The sequence below is a fragment of the Hordeum vulgare genome, chromosome 3H, assembly GCF_904849725.1.
Source record: "Hordeum vulgare subsp. vulgare chromosome 3H, MorexV3_pseudomolecules_assembly, whole genome shotgun sequence".
Taxonomy (NCBI): Eukaryota; Viridiplantae; Streptophyta; class Magnoliopsida; order Poales; family Poaceae; genus Hordeum; species Hordeum vulgare.
The window spans coordinates 534,536,312-534,553,411 of NC_058520.1; the positions used below are offsets into that span (position 1 = coordinate 534,536,312).

The 17,100-nt window shown below is 46.1% G+C and overlaps 1 protein-coding gene across 1 annotated transcript; it reads left to right on the forward strand.

Moving 5' to 3' along the window:
- The first annotated feature begins 116 nt into the window (after positions 1-116).
- On the forward strand, positions 117-11,250 carry LOC123444764 (protein PSK SIMULATOR 1). The gene is made up of 13 exons (XM_045121600.1): positions 117-322; positions 419-1,014; positions 1,930-2,255; positions 2,391-2,483; positions 2,569-2,659; positions 3,186-3,279; positions 4,475-4,572; positions 4,745-4,814; positions 9,448-9,548; positions 9,863-9,979; positions 10,121-10,197; positions 10,284-10,328; positions 10,408-11,250. The coding sequence occupies exons 2-13, from the start codon at positions 625-627 to the stop codon at positions 10,907-10,909; spliced, it is 2,004 nt and encodes a 667-aa protein (XP_044977535.1). The 5' UTR covers positions 117-322; positions 419-624; the 3' UTR covers positions 10,910-11,250.
- Positions 11,251-17,100: the final 5,850 nt, after the last annotated feature.

Below are 17,100 nucleotides of genomic sequence, written 5' to 3' on the forward strand. Positions count from 1 at the left end.
AGTAGCAGCAAGCAGTTGGCCAGCCAGCAGCCCCGGACCCTCCACCAGTCTCCAGTCCCCCCCCCCCCCCACCCCCACCCCCTACCCCTCCTGCCGTGCCGCTGCTCGAGTGGACGCTCGCTCGCTCGCTCCCTCGGCTACTCCCCCCCCGTGCCGTCCCGTCCCGTTCTGGCGTTCTACTCCTCCTCCAAGCTGAAGCCTACCCAGCTTCCGCCCCCATTTCCCCTCCGCCCCCCCCCCGCCGAAATCCGCCAATTCCCCTCCGAGGCCACCCCGGCCCGCCGATCCACCCGCCGAAGGCGCGTTATCCGCTGGGATTCCGGTAAGGCCCGGGTTTCCAGGCGGAGAGGGGAGTGTTTTTTTTTTTTTCGCGTGATTTCTCTCTCCTGACCTGCCGCTGCTGCTCTGGCGTCTGCAGGCGGCTCGTCCGTTGGAGCCGGCCGCCCGGGATCGTGCCGCAGCGCGGTTCCCGGCCGATTCGCCCCCCCGCGTGGATCGGGAGGCGGCGCGGAGATCGACCGGAGGCTGTACCGCCTCTGCGCGTGGGAGGTGGTGACTGGTGTGAGCGGTGAGGCCGCTGGTTGGGGGGACTAGGGGTTCGTTTGCTCCGGAGGGGCGGAGGGAATGGGGAGCTTCTGCTCCAAGGGATCGGCGGTGGACAAGTCGCCCAGCGACACCACGCTTGGCCCCGACCGCGTGATCCACCACCACGAGCGTGGCGCGGTGAAGGAGGAGAGGAAGACGGTGGTGGAGGAGGCTGCTGCCAAGAGGACGCACGAGCAGCAGCAGCCGCCACAGCAACCTCCCCAACATCAACAACCACCACAGCATCAACAACCACAACCACCACCACAACAGCAGCAGCAGCAGCAACAACAGCTTATCTCTGTCCCGGAAACTGCCGCTTCTGGTGCCAGCGTGGGCGCTGGCTCGGCGCCATGGGATGGTGTGCCTTCGCTGGCTCGGAATCCGTCCCAGAAAGGGATGGGCATGGCGAAAGCTGGTGCTGCCAAGGCAAGTGCCCTACCCATGATCTTAGTTCCCCGTACTTTGCTGTAAATGTGCGTGCAATGCAGCTTAATTCATGTGTGGGTCGTCTTATCCGCTAAGAAATGATTTGCTAGTTGCGGATTTGTTACTGTCAATTCAGTTTGTGCTAGCTGTTGTGGCTGTGTTCTAGGAACTGCAAAGTTATTCCCATAACACTTTTTAGGGGCAGTCGATTATCTACTGGCATATTTACAGAAAGTCAGTTTGTTGCTTCACTTTCAGTGGTCAATTGCCAGGGACATGTTGTTCGCTGCTGACCCTATCCCGCCTAGGAGTGATTAATTAACAGGGATGTGAACCCAATATAGCCCTGTGAACAATCAGCACACATCCTTCAAGTGGGATGCTGCATTGAACCCGATATTTGTGTTGGTTTTGCTGATCGGCAGTCTGTTCTGTACCCCACACCCCACCCCCAGGTGATCTCGTGGGCTCAGGCCATGGACTATGAAACCTGATATGGCTTGCTATAAACTTGTTATTGTTTGTAGCTGTGTGAGTGCAGTAAACTAGTGAAGGGATGATTCAGTACTCTTATTACACTGCAGCTAAGAACACTACAGTGGTACACTAAATGTTGCGTAACTGCAACCTACCACACAAGGTAAATGGAAATTGGTTTGTAATAATTACTCATTAGGGTTGAGACTAATATTCTCAGCTTGTTGGATTCATGATGCCTTCATTACGACATCTACTGTAATTTGAGCAATTCCAATTGCGCAAATGAATAATTGTGCCAATTTTTTTGGAGCTTTTACCCTTGCTAAAGAGATTCTTACCTCTCCGCAAAATGTTCCTTCATGTTCACCGCTTTAGAATGTTGCTTCTACGTGACAGATTGTTTGACCCTGTACCTATTTCTAATATCTGCAACAGGTTTCGGAAGTTAGCTCAATTCTGGGTAGGGCTGGTACTGTTGGGCTTGGCAAAGCAGTGGACGTACTAGACACACTTGGCAGTAGCATGACAAATTTGAATTTAAATAGTGGTTTTGGATCAGGCACTACAACAAAGGGCAACAAAATATCCATTTTGGCATTTGAGGTTGCTAATACCATAGTGAAAGGTTGCAATTTGATGCGAGCTCTTTCAAAAGAGAGCGTAAAACATTTAAAAGAAGTGGTGCTTCATTCAGAAGGTGTTCAAAATCTTGTAGCCAAAGATATGGATGAATTGCTCAAGATTGCTGCTGCTGACAAAAGGTTTATTCTGAATCTTTGCTGCTTTTACCAGTTACTGTTTATTTCGTTCAGAATATGTTGAACCAATAGTATATGAAGAAAGTTGGACCTTAACTTGTGCTATTGTGTCCTTATAAAGTTTGTTGTTTCCACCAGGGAAGAGTTGAAAGTGTTCTCTACAGAAGTTATTCGCTTTGGAAACCGTTGCAAGGATCCTCAGTGGCACAACTTGGATCGCTACTTCGACAAGTTCGGTTCATTTTGACCCTTATTTGATGACAATAGCCATTTTTGCAGTGTTAATTTAGCGTCTTTCTGCATCAAACTCTTCCAGAGTGTCATCAGAACGGACTCCTCAACATCACTTGAAAGAAGAGGCAGAATCAGTGATGCAGAAATTAGTGACTTGTGTTCAATATACAGCTGTAAGTAATGCTTACTTGCCTTATAAGAGGTATCCCGTAGTGCCATTATTTACTAGGTTCATAATTATAATTTAGCAGACCATAACATAATTAAGAGCGTATTAGTTTCTTCACAAATGTTAAGCTGTATATTCCATGAGGACATAGATGGGTCACTGGAACCTGTAGCCTAAATTGGACTAGAGGTTGATGACCAAATTTGTTTGATGGCTCAGTTTATGAGCAATGAAGCACTCGCTTGATTCCTGGTTGCATGAGTTTTAGGAAATTACACTTCCACCAAGTTCCATGTACAAAAGGTTGCGAGCAAGAGAAAAAATGTCGCAAAGTTATCTCAGAATGGTTGAATGACATGTTTCTAATAGCAATTTTTTAATACTAGAATGATGTGTATATATCGCCTGCCAATAGCTTTGGAATAAAATTTTTAATGGAACGTTGGTTGTCATTCTTCTAGCATTTATCCGTTTTTTTTTCTTTTGCACATTATGTTCAAACTGTTGACTTCAGTTCTTTTATCTTCCAGGAATTATACCATGAAATGCATGCCCTTGACAGATTTGAACAGGACTATCAACGCAAACAGCAGGAAGAGGACGGTTCAAGTGTTGCCCAAAGAGGTCAGTTTTTTTAGCATGATAGACTGACAGTACATTGGAATTATCCATAGGAATCCTTTGATATTTAAGGCTCCTCTAGTTTGGATGAAGAATACTTTGTTGTCTCGTATGGTGGTGTTCTGGTTCCTTTTCAGGCCATCTGAAAAGTTAAGATTGAGTATAATTCTCAGGATATTTACTTATCTAGAATCTTTCTTTTAAGAGATATGCTTGATGCTATTAGCCACATTTAAATTGCAAATGTATAATTAGGATTGCCATGTTGACACTGACAGTTCAATTGATTATACCTAGTTATCTACAGAGTCAAGGTTCTAATGCAGCCATCTCTCACTGCCAAGTGTCTCTAATTAAACTGTCAGTAGGTGGCCACTAGTGTATTTTGATCAATATATCTAAGGGCTACCTCCATGGTTGGTATGGCTGCATGACCACACCCAACAAAGTCAAATCAGCCAAAGCTTTGTTCTATGCCCAATTCTCCATCACTTGTTTTAGTATTGAAGTTCAGTGAGTCAACACCATGGCCTGTTTTTGTATGCGGTGTCCTGCTTGTTAAAATACTTTGTGGTCCAGCCATAAATAAGATGAGCTATTGAACTGTGAATAGGAATAATCCATATGCAATTGAACCAACTTCCAGTTCCAGAACCTATTGTAATATTTGAAAATGTAACTCCAGCGCACAACTACTGCTGCTATCTGCTTTAGGGTTAATATTTAGTGATGTGGGGGCTGTTTGGTTGCCAGTCTTAGCTAGACACGCCAAAGGTGTAGCGTGCCACAACTTTCTAGAAACATGTTTGGTTCTTTACTAAGGTTCGGCTCGCCACAGCTCGTAGGGGCTTTTGCTGTACAAATTTTCGCCTAAGGTGTGGCGCTCGTTTTAGCTGCCACACTTTCTGTGGCGCGCCAGACCTGCCTCTGCTTAGGCGTGGCAAACTGAATGCCCAACCAAACAGCCCCGTAATCTCAACTGTTATTACCTGTGTAATTGATCTTTTTGTTTTCCTTAAAGGAATATTGATATTGCCCTGTAAGCACTAGATTTTGAATGCGCCTACCTCTGGGTAACTATCAGTTCCTTCGAGTTAACGTATATTTAAAGGAACATTTAATGGTTTATGAGTAGTGTTGTTAACCCTCTTGTTTGCTTTATTTGATAATGATGGTTAATGTTCTGTTCTGTTTGCAGGTGAGAGCCTGCACATACTAAAGCAGGAGGTCAAGAGCCAACAGAAGCATGTTAAAAGCTTGAAGAAGAAGTCTCTCTGGTCCAAGAATTTGGAAGAGGTTGGTAGGTAGTTTCATTATAATTCTGTGCTATCAGCAACACCAGTTTTAGGAATGAATGTTCATGTTGATGTTGTCTAGTTCCACTTACTACATGCTCTGGAGAAATCATACTTGGATTTCCTTGCACAATACTGTTCTTCTAATTCGAGAAATAATACTCTCTTCCTAGGTTATGGAAAAACTTGTAGACATCGTGCACTTCTTGCATTTGGAGATCCATAATACCTTTGGGTGCTCAGGTAATAAGCTTTGTGATTGCTGTGTCTTTTATAAAACTTGTATGCTCTTGCAGATATTGAGCTGTTGTGTAGTTTGTCATTTCTTTAATTTTTTACTGGTTAGATAACATCTCACGAAAAATACACCTTTTATTAATGCGCCATAACTTCAGTTTCATCTCCGCTAATCATCTTATGATGCTAGTGGAAATACACCTTTTATTATTGCGCCACAACTTCAGTTTCATCTCCGCCAATGATCTTATGATAAGCATCACACAGACACACACATCTGTAGCATTAGCTCAGAAGTGCTGTTCGCATAACCAAATAAGCTCATTTCAGGTACTTCTGATCAAGCTTTCAAGTTTGTCACCTCATCTCTGGATTTAGCAATCCTTCTCACCCCCTTCCTCTAAAGAACATATTAGTGTATTCTCGTCATAGAACATTTGCTTGGGTGTGAAATAGTTATTCTGACCTGTGATGTCGTTACTTGCAGTAGCCACATCAAAATGATACGAGGTGCTTGTTAACTGTGCGATCCCCACAAGATTCCTTTGTATATTTTCCAAATAAATTGCGAACTTTTTGAGTCATTGCTCATTACCCAGTTGGCATAATTTTTATCTACTCCTTTGTGCCAAAATATAAGACGTTTCTTGACACTATCATAGTGTCAAAAAACATCTTATATTTTGATACGGAGGGAGTATTGCATGTAGCACACACTACAAGTAACTAAGATGTGCGTAAGACGTGTTGGCAGTGTAGATTTTTTTCTCGAATATGCACAAGCATGTGTATCATATATTCATAGAAGAAGAGCCAAGGCGGCTAATACAACGCCTTTCGGCACTGTGCCACCCCGAGAGGTTAGCACCCACATCCACAGTGACAACACCGGCGGCTAACCTGCCTTGTCGAACTCAAGCCAAACAATGGCGAAGAGGACAGACATAGAGCACACAAGCCGTGTCCCCCGGTATCAAACAGCTCAAAGCGCAACAAAACACCTAACAACAATAGATCGACGCACTCTCCACCCATGGTGCCTAGAAGATCGGCAAGCAGACAACGGGAGGTAACCTGACTTGAAGAAGACGCCGCCGAAAAGGTGTTGATGATGGAGTACATAGCGCCCTGGATGCTCATGTCCACAACAACAACCCGCACATGACAACCTAGCACCCCAAGTCTCACCGCCGAGGCGAGCGAGGCAACCTACCCATCGCTCCTCCGGACGACACCCCAAGCACCTAGGCAACGCCTCCAGGAAGGGGACGATGTTTAGACGCCGCTGCTGCCTGGCCCGGCGAACCGAGCCTAGGGTTTCCTCTGGTGTCAGAAGAGGGGATGGACATGGCCGCCATGACAACGCCCCCAGGGAGGAGACGGCACGGACAAGTGTCGTTGTTGCTCGCAGCCGCACCGGATTTCTCCTCTGCCATGTCCATCAAAATTCCGGTGCGCAACAAAGTAGAGGGGGGGGGGGGGGAGCAGCCACCTTGGGCCATCACCGTGAAGAGGGTGGAGTTGGATGCCGGCGCGCCGCCAAGCACCCACCATCGCGCCAGCCAACAGGCGCGTCCACCACAGCCCTTGGTCGAGGGAGACCAAGGCATGCATAAGAGCATCTCTAGTAGAACCCTCAAACCCTTAAATCTAAAACCAGTTTTAAGGGTTGAGAATTGTCCATTTTTGACACTTTTAAGGGTTGAAAAACAGGGGCAAAGACTAGAACCCTCAAACCCAACCCTTATAACGGAATATTCCCGGGAGGCGAAGCGGCGGCCGGGGCGCGGTGGGCGGCGGGGCGCGGCGGGGCGGCGGCCGGGGCGCGGAGGGGCGGCGGGGCGACGGCCGGGGCACGGAGGGAGTGCAGGGCGGCGGCCGGGGCGCGGGGGGAGGCGGGGCGGCGGCGGCCGAGGCGACTTCCTCGCACATGTGGGGAACCAACTGCCTACCGCGCGAGGTGGGAAGTGAAGTACGGGTTGGGGGCAGTTTTCCCGCCCAACCCTTACTTCTACAGGTTGGGAAGGGGTTTGAGGGTTGGACCTCCAATTTTTTTTACGGGTTTAAGGGTTCTAGTCTACGCCGTTTTTCCGATGAAAACTGTAAAAAAGCGGTTATTTTTAAGGGTTTGAGGGTTTGAGGGCTCTACTAGAGATGCTCTAAGAGCATTTCTAGTAGAACCCTCAAACCCTTAAATCTAAAACCAGTTTTAAGGGTTGAGAATTGCCCATTTTTGACACTTTTAAGGGTTGAAAAACAGGGGCAAAGACTAGAACCCTCAAACCCAACCCTTATAACGGAACTTAAAACTGTCATTTGGCATTGCATAATTTTCACTAGAAAAACATAATAAACCTTCAAACAAACACGGAAATAAAGATCATTGATGCATGGTTTAATAGTTTTTACATCACACAATCATCATCTTCCCCCTCTCATCGGCACCCATCACCAAAAAGTTGCACTTGGCGCCATTTCCTAGACCACTTCCACGTCCATCAAGCACCTCCATTGTCGCCGGTGGTGGAGTCATCCACACCACCATCGCCACCACCACTCATCGGAGTGTCACCTCGAAGAGTAGAGGACGCACCACGGAATATCCTCTTCCTCTCTGCGATGTCGTCCTTGTAGTCCTTCCACCATTGCAATTGTTCTTGATCCATGTCCTTCTTGGACATCATCATGTGCTCCTTCTCTTCCACCATGAGTTCTTTCCATACCTTTGCCTCTTTCACCTTGATCATCCTCTCCTCCAAGTCGGCCTTGCGCTTTGCTTCTTCACGTTTTGCTTCAACTTGTGCAAGCTTGACCTCTTTCTTCTTCTCGGTGATAAGAATCTTCGTCTCCAATGTCTTCCTTGTCAATTCCTCTCTTGCCTTCATCATTTGCTCCATCTTCTCCCTTAGGCTTGATGCCTCTCCTTCCATCTTCACCCTTTGCTTGCCCTTCTTGGTTCCCTCGGGCTTGCCCAAGTTCCTCCGCGTCTTGAAGGATGTCCATGAACGAGGATGGGGTTGCCATTTCCTCGAACACCTCGTGCGCGGCGGGAGGAGGTTCGGCAACGGCGGCGGCCGGGGCCGCGGGCTTCTTCCGCGCCGCGACCTTCTTCCGCTTCGGGGACGCGCTGGCGGCCTTGGAGGAAGCCCCTCGTGGCCCACGGGAGGAGACCTTCGGCCGGCTCTTCTTGACGGGGGCGGGCGCGGCGGCGGCCGGGGCGGGAGGAGGCGGTGCGAGTCCCGCCCGCCGCCGCTTGGCCCCGACGTGGGTCGCCGCCACCACGTCGGCCACGGTGGCTGGGGCGGGGGCGGCTGGCGCGGCGGCGGTGGCCGGACGCGGGAGGAGCTGGGAGGCGGGGCAGTTTTTCCCTCCCGCGCGATGTGTGAAGTGGAGTGCGGGTTGGGCGCGATGTGTGAAGTGGAGTGCGGGTTGGGGGGAGTTTTCCCTCCCAACCCTCACTTCTACAGGCTGGGAAGGGGTTTGAGGGTTGGACCTCTATTTTTTTTAAGGGTTTAAAGGTTCTAGTCTACGCCGTTTTTCCGATGAAAACTGTAAAAAAGCGGTTATTTTTAAGGGTTTGAGGGTTTGAGGGCTCTACTAGAGATGCTCTAAACTCATTACAACCTCGCGGCCCTCACAGCCAAGGAATGCACCGACGCCGCAGCACGTCAGCCGTGATGCCAGGCCAACCACCTCGTCGCGCCTCGGTCTTGGAGAGAAGAAGGTGAGTCCACCACGGCCTGGGGTCGCTGCCGAGCAACTCCAACAGGAGCCCCGGCGCCGCCTGCAGCCCAGACGGGCAGATCTGGCCGAGCCAGCCATGCGCAGCCCGTGCCTGCAAGCTGCACCGCCAGGCCCCGCTTTGCTCCCGCTCCACCTGTCCACCACCGAGCCGCGCAGCCCCTGCCCCCATGGTCACCACGCCAGATGAGGATGAGAACCAGGGAGCCGCCACGGCAAGACCACTGTCGTGCGCCGCCAGATCCGGCTGCCACGCTGCCCTTGCAGCCGCCGCAACCGGCACATTCCCGCCAGGTCCCGAGGCCGCCGCCCCGGCGTCCACCCGCCGCCAGGAGTGCCTCGTCCTGGGCCGACGCGCTGCGCCAACATGGGCTCCCGCCGCACGGGCTTTTGCCCGCTGACGTTGCCTAGCGGCGGCGAGAGGAGGGGCGAGAGTAGGGGGGTGGCGGCGGCAACACTAGGGTTTGCTCGAGCCGCCCCCTGGGGAGCGACGCGGGCTAAACTTTTCTCGCTTTTTTATCACTGACCGGGGATGTGCCGCAGTGTAGATTTATGCTATGGGACATTATGATCTCATTGATCATTGACATAGAAGACATGGTCTATTGTTTGACTTATTAAAGCTACAACTATGCTATCTCCGGTTAAAGATGTTGCCTTGTGACCATCAGGTCACCGGTTCAAGTCCTGGAAACAGCCTCTTGCAGAAATGTAGGGAAAGGCTGCATACAATAGATCAAAAGTGGTCGGACCCTTCCCCGGACCCTGATGCACCGGGCTGCCCTTTTTTTTATGCTAACTCCAGTTACAGATTGGCATGTTCATGCAAATAAGTTAAACTTCCAATTTTCTTATGTATTTTGCATTGCTTACGACTTGTGCTTCTACCAATCTATAGATAATGAAGAATCACAGGAACCTACTAAACGACGTAATAGATTGGGTCCAGCTGGACTTGCGCTGCATTATGCCAATATCATCAGTCAGATCGATGCTCTTGTAAGTTCATCAGACACCACCGGATACCCTAATTTTTATGTGGCCTGAAAATAAATTCATCGTCATTTTTCTGTACCAGCAGACAGTTTGATGCATTAGTGTGCCATTTTTGTATGACATATCCCATATCCCTCAAACTAACATGAGTTAGTTAATGGTGCTTTGCATTACAAGAAAGGAATCAATGTTACAGTAGTGGGATATTTATTACATTTTCATGTCTGTGCAGTTTGATGTTGTTGTGCTAACTGCTAGCAAAGATCTCAACCTGTTGCTTTTCTCTGGCAATCTAACAAGGGTTAGTCTATTGGCAGGTTTCTCGCTCAACTTCTGTTCCTCCAAACACAAGGGATTCATTATACCAGAGTTTGCCACCGACCATAAAATCTGCCCTCCGTTCTAAGATACATTCATCTGGAGTTAAGGAAGAGGTATGGAAGAGTGCACCCAACATATTCAATAGTGACACTGACTTTATGAGTAGAGAATAAAGTAGTCTGCAAAAGTCAACACGTTGCCATGGTTTACATATGACTCTATGATTGATGTAATATTGTACTGATTTGGTACAGCTTACCGTTTCTCAAATCAAAGCGGAAATGGAGAAGACATTACGGTGGCTTGTCCCGGTTGCAAATAACACCACCAAGTAATCTAAGCTACCCTCATATAACTAATTACATCCATTTCATTACTTTTTGTTACTGATGATATGTGATTGTTTGTGCATTTCAGGGCTCATCATGGTTTTGGTTGGGTTGGAGAGTGGGCAAATACAGGGTTAGTAAACCTCATTCAAATTTGAACAGTACTAATTTAAAAGTGGGATTTTGAAGAATGATCTTTTTGTCTTATGCAGGTCAGAGGTGAACTGCAAGCCGACAGGGCATATGGACCTTACCCGAATTGAGACACTGCATCATGCTGACAGGGACAAGACCGAAGGGCATATCCTTGAGCTTGTCGTATCGCTTCAGCATCTCATCAGTCAATCCAGAGCCGCTAACGGCGAGCGATCTCCCATCAAGTCTCCTGTTCGATCTCCTACACAAAGGGGCTCTTCAATCACATTGTCTCCAAACAAAGCCAGCAGTTCATCACCTGCTCTGACACAACAAGAACAAGAGATGCTAAGGGATGTCAAGTACAGGAAATTCGTTCCTGGTATAAGCAAAAGCCAAGAGTTTGACACAAAGGCAAGACATATGAAGCAAAGCAGGTTGATCAAAAGTAACAGCCATTCACCAAGCAGTGGTAACAGGAAAGAATTTCTTTCGATCAGGAGTCTGCTTCCTGTCATCGACTTTGAAATCGATAGGACCAAAGCTCTGGATATGATCGATAATCTAAAAGTGCAGTGAGGAGTCGAAATAGATGGGTGCCAAGTCCTGGGTACTTTGATGCAATTTGTGATCTTAAAAATCCATATTGCTCGAAGTATACATCAGATCTGCCGAGCCGTTTGTCATGTGCCCGCAGCGAAGGCGTGCCGATTTGGAGGCACCAAGAGAGGGACGGGTGGTCTGGGATCAGGGCTAGCTTTGTATGATATGGGGTGAAAAGGAAAGGGAAATTTTATTGTAAAAAGCAATTTGTTGTGTTTGTGAGCTCTTGTACAAGGAATGCAAGTTTTGATGGAGAAGGGACACCAAAGATCCCAGTGTCGCATTGTGCGACCAAACAATTGACAGGCATGCTGACATTTGTTGCGTGTTCGTGTTTTTTTTGCCAAGTGCTCCTTCTGAGCCCTGGAGGGACATGACCTCATCGCCGGGGTAAGAGATGATGCTTCATCTGGAGCAGCAGCAACTCCTTTTTTGAACAACAGCACCATGGTTCTAAATCCAAATCTTCTTAGATTTGTGGTACACATGTATGATTGATGTGTGGGAGTCCGCAGCTTCTCCACTTCAGGATCAGACGAACAATGTGTTCATCGGATGCCTTCACCTAACTGCTTAATGGAAAAATTGCATAAGGCAAACTTAGTTTGATAAGTTTGCACTCAGAGATCTTTAGCTGAACTCTTAAATTATAACTCGTTTCCTCAAACCTGAACTCTTCAAATACGAGGAGTTAAGAAAAATGCAGAGCTAACTGGACTCTCAAACGTAACTCGTGAAATGTATTAGACCCTATATGAAAGTCTCTTCCTCTCTTCCTCGGTGAACTTTCCCTCCAAGAAGGGCACTTTCCCTCTTCCTCTTCCTTTTCCTTCTCCCTTATTCCTACCACGCGGTCAATGATGATTTCTTTTTTCTTCTCCCTTCTTCCTTCCACGCGACCAATGATGTTTTTAGGCGATATATGATGTCCAGGAGCTAGCTAGAGCCTAGGTAGATGACCTGCAAAAGCAATCTGATGAAGGCTCATCGAGTGCGTCCTATGCATTCAAGGAAGGAGTCGAGAAAGCTGATGAAATTCGTCCTCCAGAGACCATGGTTTGGGTAATTGTACATCTGAATGGGTTCTTCTCCTCTTCTTTCTCCTTGTGGCTTGTGGCGTGGTCCGAGACGCAACAATTCGCAGTGGCGGTGGCCGACGACCATGTAGGTGCTCCTGTGTAGGTTGGTCTGTACATGATGTTGTATGTGTTGTCCTGCTACGTCCATGGGCGGGGACGGAGGGGAGCAGTGTGGTCGTGGTCGGGATGACGGTGAGCAGCGTTACGCCCCGCTTGGTTTAGGTGTATTTATATTCACTTGTATTTATTTTACAGGTGTATAATACTGGTCATATTTAGTTTTCAACTGGAAAGAAAAACGATCGACGGAGATCTGTATATTTTACACCGGTATCGGATTGAGAAACGCTAATCCAATCACGGCCTTAGTGGCCGGAACGCCAAGAATTCAAAGGAAATGTTTGGCAAAATTTCACTGAAATTTGCCGGTCGGAGGTCGCGGGGTGGCTGACAGAGGCGAGGAATGCAGCAGCGGTAGCATGGGCGTGGAGGCGAGTGAAGGGATTTTTTTATTTTTTTTCTTAGACTTGTGTTCGCTCTCAGGCTTCTCGTAATAGAAGTATCATAGGTAGTATGCATGTCAACTACGTAATTTTGATGAGGTGACATAGAATTAAATGAAGAAAAAAGTGTTAAATATCATATCATGATACGGTATCATATTAAATGATATGCTACTATGTGTCTTGCATGACAATAAATGAACCACATTATGATACTAACACATGATACTATGCATTACGGTTGTGGTATCATACACTAGTATCATATGCATGATACTAGTATATGATACTACTCATTACAACCAACCTCACGCTTCTCCTCAAATATTCGAGGGATTAAACATGTTAAGGGTTTGGTTAAGAGCGCCTTAACTACTTAAAAAGAATATTTTGAATAGTCGAGCCCTTTTGGAGTTTGGCTAGAGATGCTCTTACACGCACCAGCAAAATGCCACACAACAGCACCAAATGTAGATAGAGTGATACCAGTAATCAGTCAAACACATTAGGTCTACAAAGCTACCAGTTGCTTAATGGCGTGCAAAACAAAAATAAAATACCCTAGCAAATACTGATTATGTTCCATAACATTTGGGTTTTCTAAAAGTCAACTATGTTATGTTTGCCCGTGTCTATAGAAAAGAAATATCAAAATCCAGAATACAAAATTATTATCATTAGATTCATCATGAAGTGTATTATATTTACTTTTATTTAGTATTTTAGATGTTGATAGTTTATTTATGAACATGGTCAAATGCAGGCTTGTTTTTTTACCTGCGCAAAAAAAAATGTAGGCTTGTTTCAACGTCATCAAATGTTCGACGGATATTTTAACTTTTGCAATATAGATTATGTTGCAGAACTTTCTATAACATAGAACATGTTGCAGAAATGTCTGTAGATTTTTTTGCAACAGAGTTTGTTATAAAATATTTTCTACAATAAAGATCGTGTTGCGGAAATATCTATAGAATTTTGTTTACAACAAAGTTTGTTATAGAATATTTTCTACAAAAAGATCGTGTTGTGGAAACATCTATAGAATTTTATTTTACAATAGAGTTTGTTATAAAATATTTTTTGCAACAAAGATTTTGTTGCGGAAATATCTATAGAATTATTATTTTTCGCAACAAAGTTTGTTATAAAATATTTTCTGCAACAAAGATCATGTTATAGAAATGTTTGTAGTTTTTTTATAGTTGAAATCATGTTGTAGAAACGTGTATAATTTTTTTCTAACACACGCCTTGTTGCAAAAAATTATGCAACAGAAATAATGTTACACAATTGTACCACGTCGGTGTTGGGGAACGTCGCAAGGGAAACAAAATTTTTCCTACGCGCACGAAGACCTATCATGGTGATGTCCATCTACGAGAGGGGATGAGTGATCTACGTACCCTTGTAGATCGTACAGCAGAAGCGTTAGTGAACGCGGTTGATGTAGTGGAACGTCCTCACGTCCCTCGATCCGCCCCGCGAACAATCCCGCGATCAGTCCCACGATCTAGTACCGAACGGACGGCACCTCCGCGTTCAGCACACGTACAGCTCGACGATGATCTCGGCCTTCTTGATCCAGCAAGAGAGACGGAGAGGTAGAAGAGTTCTCCGGCAGCGTGACAGCGCTCCGGAGGTTGGTGATGATCTTGTCTCAGCAGGGCTCCGCCCGAGCTCCGCAGAAACGCGATCTAGAGGAAAAACTATGGAGGTATGTGGTCGGGCAGCCGTGAGAAAGTCGTCTCAAATCAGCCCTAAAACCTCCGTATATATAGGTGGGAGGGAGGGGAGGAGGCAGCCTCAAAACCTAAAGGTTTGGCCGAAATTGGAGGTGGAGGAGTCCTACTCCAATCCTACTTGGAGTAGGATTCCACCTTCCCACTTGGAAACTCTTTCCACCTTGTGTTTTTTCCTTCTCAAACCTTATGGGCCTTAGTGGGAACTTATTCCAGCCCACCAGGGGCTGGTTTATCTCTTCCCATAGCCCATGAGACCCCTTGGGGCGTGACACCCCTCCCGATGGTCCCCGGCACCCCTCCCGGCACTCCCGGTACACTACCGATGAGCCCGAAACTTTTCCGGTAATGCACGAAAACCTTCCGGTAACCAAATGAGGTCATCCTATATATCAATCTTCGTTTCCGGACCATTCCGGAAACCCTCGTGACGTCCGTGATCTCATCTGGGACTCCGAACAACATTCGGTAACCAACCATATAACTCAAATACGCATAAAACAACGTCGAACCTTAAGTGTGCAGACCCTGCGGGTTCGAGAACTATGTAGACATGACCCGAGAGACTCCTCGGTCAATATCCAATAGCGGGACCTGGATGCCCATATTGGATCCTACATATTCTACGAAGATCTTATCGTTTGAACCTCAGTGCCAAGGATTCATATAATCCCGTATGTCATTCCCTTTGTCCTTCGGTATGTTACTTGCCCGAGATTCGATCGTCAGTATCCGCATACCTATTTCAATCTCGTTTACCGGCAAGTCTCTTTACTCGTTCCGTAATACAAGATCCCGCAACTTACACTAAGTTACATTGCTTGCAAGGCTTGTGTGTGATGTTGTATTACCGAGTGGGCCCCGAGATACCTCTCCGTTCACACGGAGTGACAAATCCCAGTCTTGATCCATACTAACTCAACTAACACCTTCGGAGATACCTGTAGAGCATCTTTATAGTCACCCAGTTACGTTGCGACGTTTGATACACACAAAGCATTCCTCCGGTGTCAGTGAGTTATATGATCTCATGGTCATAGGAATAAATACTTGACACGCAGAAAACAGTAGCAACAAAATGACACGATCAACATGCTACGTCTATTAGTTTGGGTCTAGTCCATCACATGATTCTCCTAATGATGTGATCCCGTTATCAAGTGACAACACTTGCCTATGGCCAGGAAACCTTGACCATCTTTGATTAACGAGCTAGTCAACTAGAGGCTTACTAGGGACAGTGTTTTGTCTATGTATCCACACAAGTATTGTGTTTCCAATCAATACAATTATAGCATGGATAATAAACGATTATCATGAACTAAGAAATATAATAATAACTAATTTATTATTGCCTCTAGGGCATATTTCCAACAGTCTCCCACTTGCACTAGAGTCAATAATCTAGTTCACATCACCATGTGATTCCAACGAATCCAACACCCATATAGTTATGGGGTCTGATCACGTCTTGCTCGTGAGAGAGGTTTTAGTCAACGGTTCTGAAACTTTCAGATTCGTGTGTTCTTTCCAAATCTTTATGTCATCTTATAGATGCTGCTACTACGTGCTATTCGGAAATGCTCCAAATATCTACTCTACTATACGAATCCGTTTCACTACTCATAGTTATCCGGATTAGTGTCAAAGCTTGCATTGACGTAACCCTTTACGACAAACTCTTTAACCACCTCCATAATCGAGAAAAATTCCTTAGTCCATTAGTTACTAAGGATAAATTTCGACCGCTGCTAGTGATTCAATCATGGATCATTCTCTGTACCCTCAACAGACTTTGAGTCAAGGCACACATCAGGTGCGGTACACAGCATGGCATACTTTAGATTCTACGGCTAAGGCATAGAAGACGACCTTCGTCTATTCTCTTTATTCTGCCGTGGTCGGGTTTTGAGTCTTACTCAAATTCACACCTCACAACGCAACCAAGAACTCCTTCTTTACTGATCTATTTTGAACTCTTTCAAAAACTTGTCAAGGCATGCATCTTGTTGAAATTTCTATTAAGCGTTTTCGATCTATCTCCATAGATCTTTGATGCTCAACGTTCAAGTAGCGTAATCCAGGTACTCCTTTGAAAACTTCTTTCAAACAACCTTGTATGCTTTACAAAAATTCTACATTACTTCTGATCCACAATATGTCAACCACATATACCTATCAGAAATTCTATAGTGCTCCCACTCACTTCTTTGGAAATACAAGTTTCTCATAAACCTTGTACACACCCAAAAACTTTGATCATCTCATCAAAGTGTATATTCCAACTCCGAGATGCTTGCACCAGTCCATTGAAGGATCACTGGAGCTTGCATACTTGCTAGTATCTTTAGGATCGACAAAACCTTCTCGTTGTATCACATACAATGTTTGCTCAAGGAAACCGTTGAGAAACAATGTTTTGACATCCTACGTGCAATATTTCATAAATAATGCATCAACAACTAACATAATTCTAACAGACCTTTAGCATCGCTACGAGTGAGAAAGTCTCATCATAGTCAGTTGTTTGATCTTGTCGAAAACATCTTTGCGACAAGTCGAGCTTTTCTTAATAGTGACTTATCACCATCATCATCTGTCTTCTTTTAAAGATCCATCTTTACTCAATAGTCTTATGACCATCAAGTAGTTCTTTCAAAGTCTACACTTTGTTTTCATACATGGATCCTCTCTCGGATTTCATGGCTTCCAGCCATTTGTCGGAATCTGGGCCCACCATCGCTTTCTCCATAACTCGTAGGTTCACTGTTGCTCAACAACATGACCTCCAAGACAGGGTTACCGTACTACTCTGCAGCAGTACGCGACCTTGTCGACCTACG

Coding starts and splice junctions, on each gene's coding strand:
- LOC123444764 (XM_045121600.1), top strand. CDS start 625: ATGGGGAGCTTCTGCTCCAAGGGATCGGCGGTGGACAAGTCGCCCAGC. Junction 4,573..4,744: donor GGTCCAAGAATTTGGAAGAG/GTTGGTAGGTAG, acceptor CTCTCTTCCTAG/GTTATGGAAAAACTTGTAGA. Junction 4,815..9,447: donor TAATACCTTTGGGTGCTCAG/GTAATAAGCTTT, acceptor ACCAATCTATAG/ATAATGAAGAATCACAGGAA.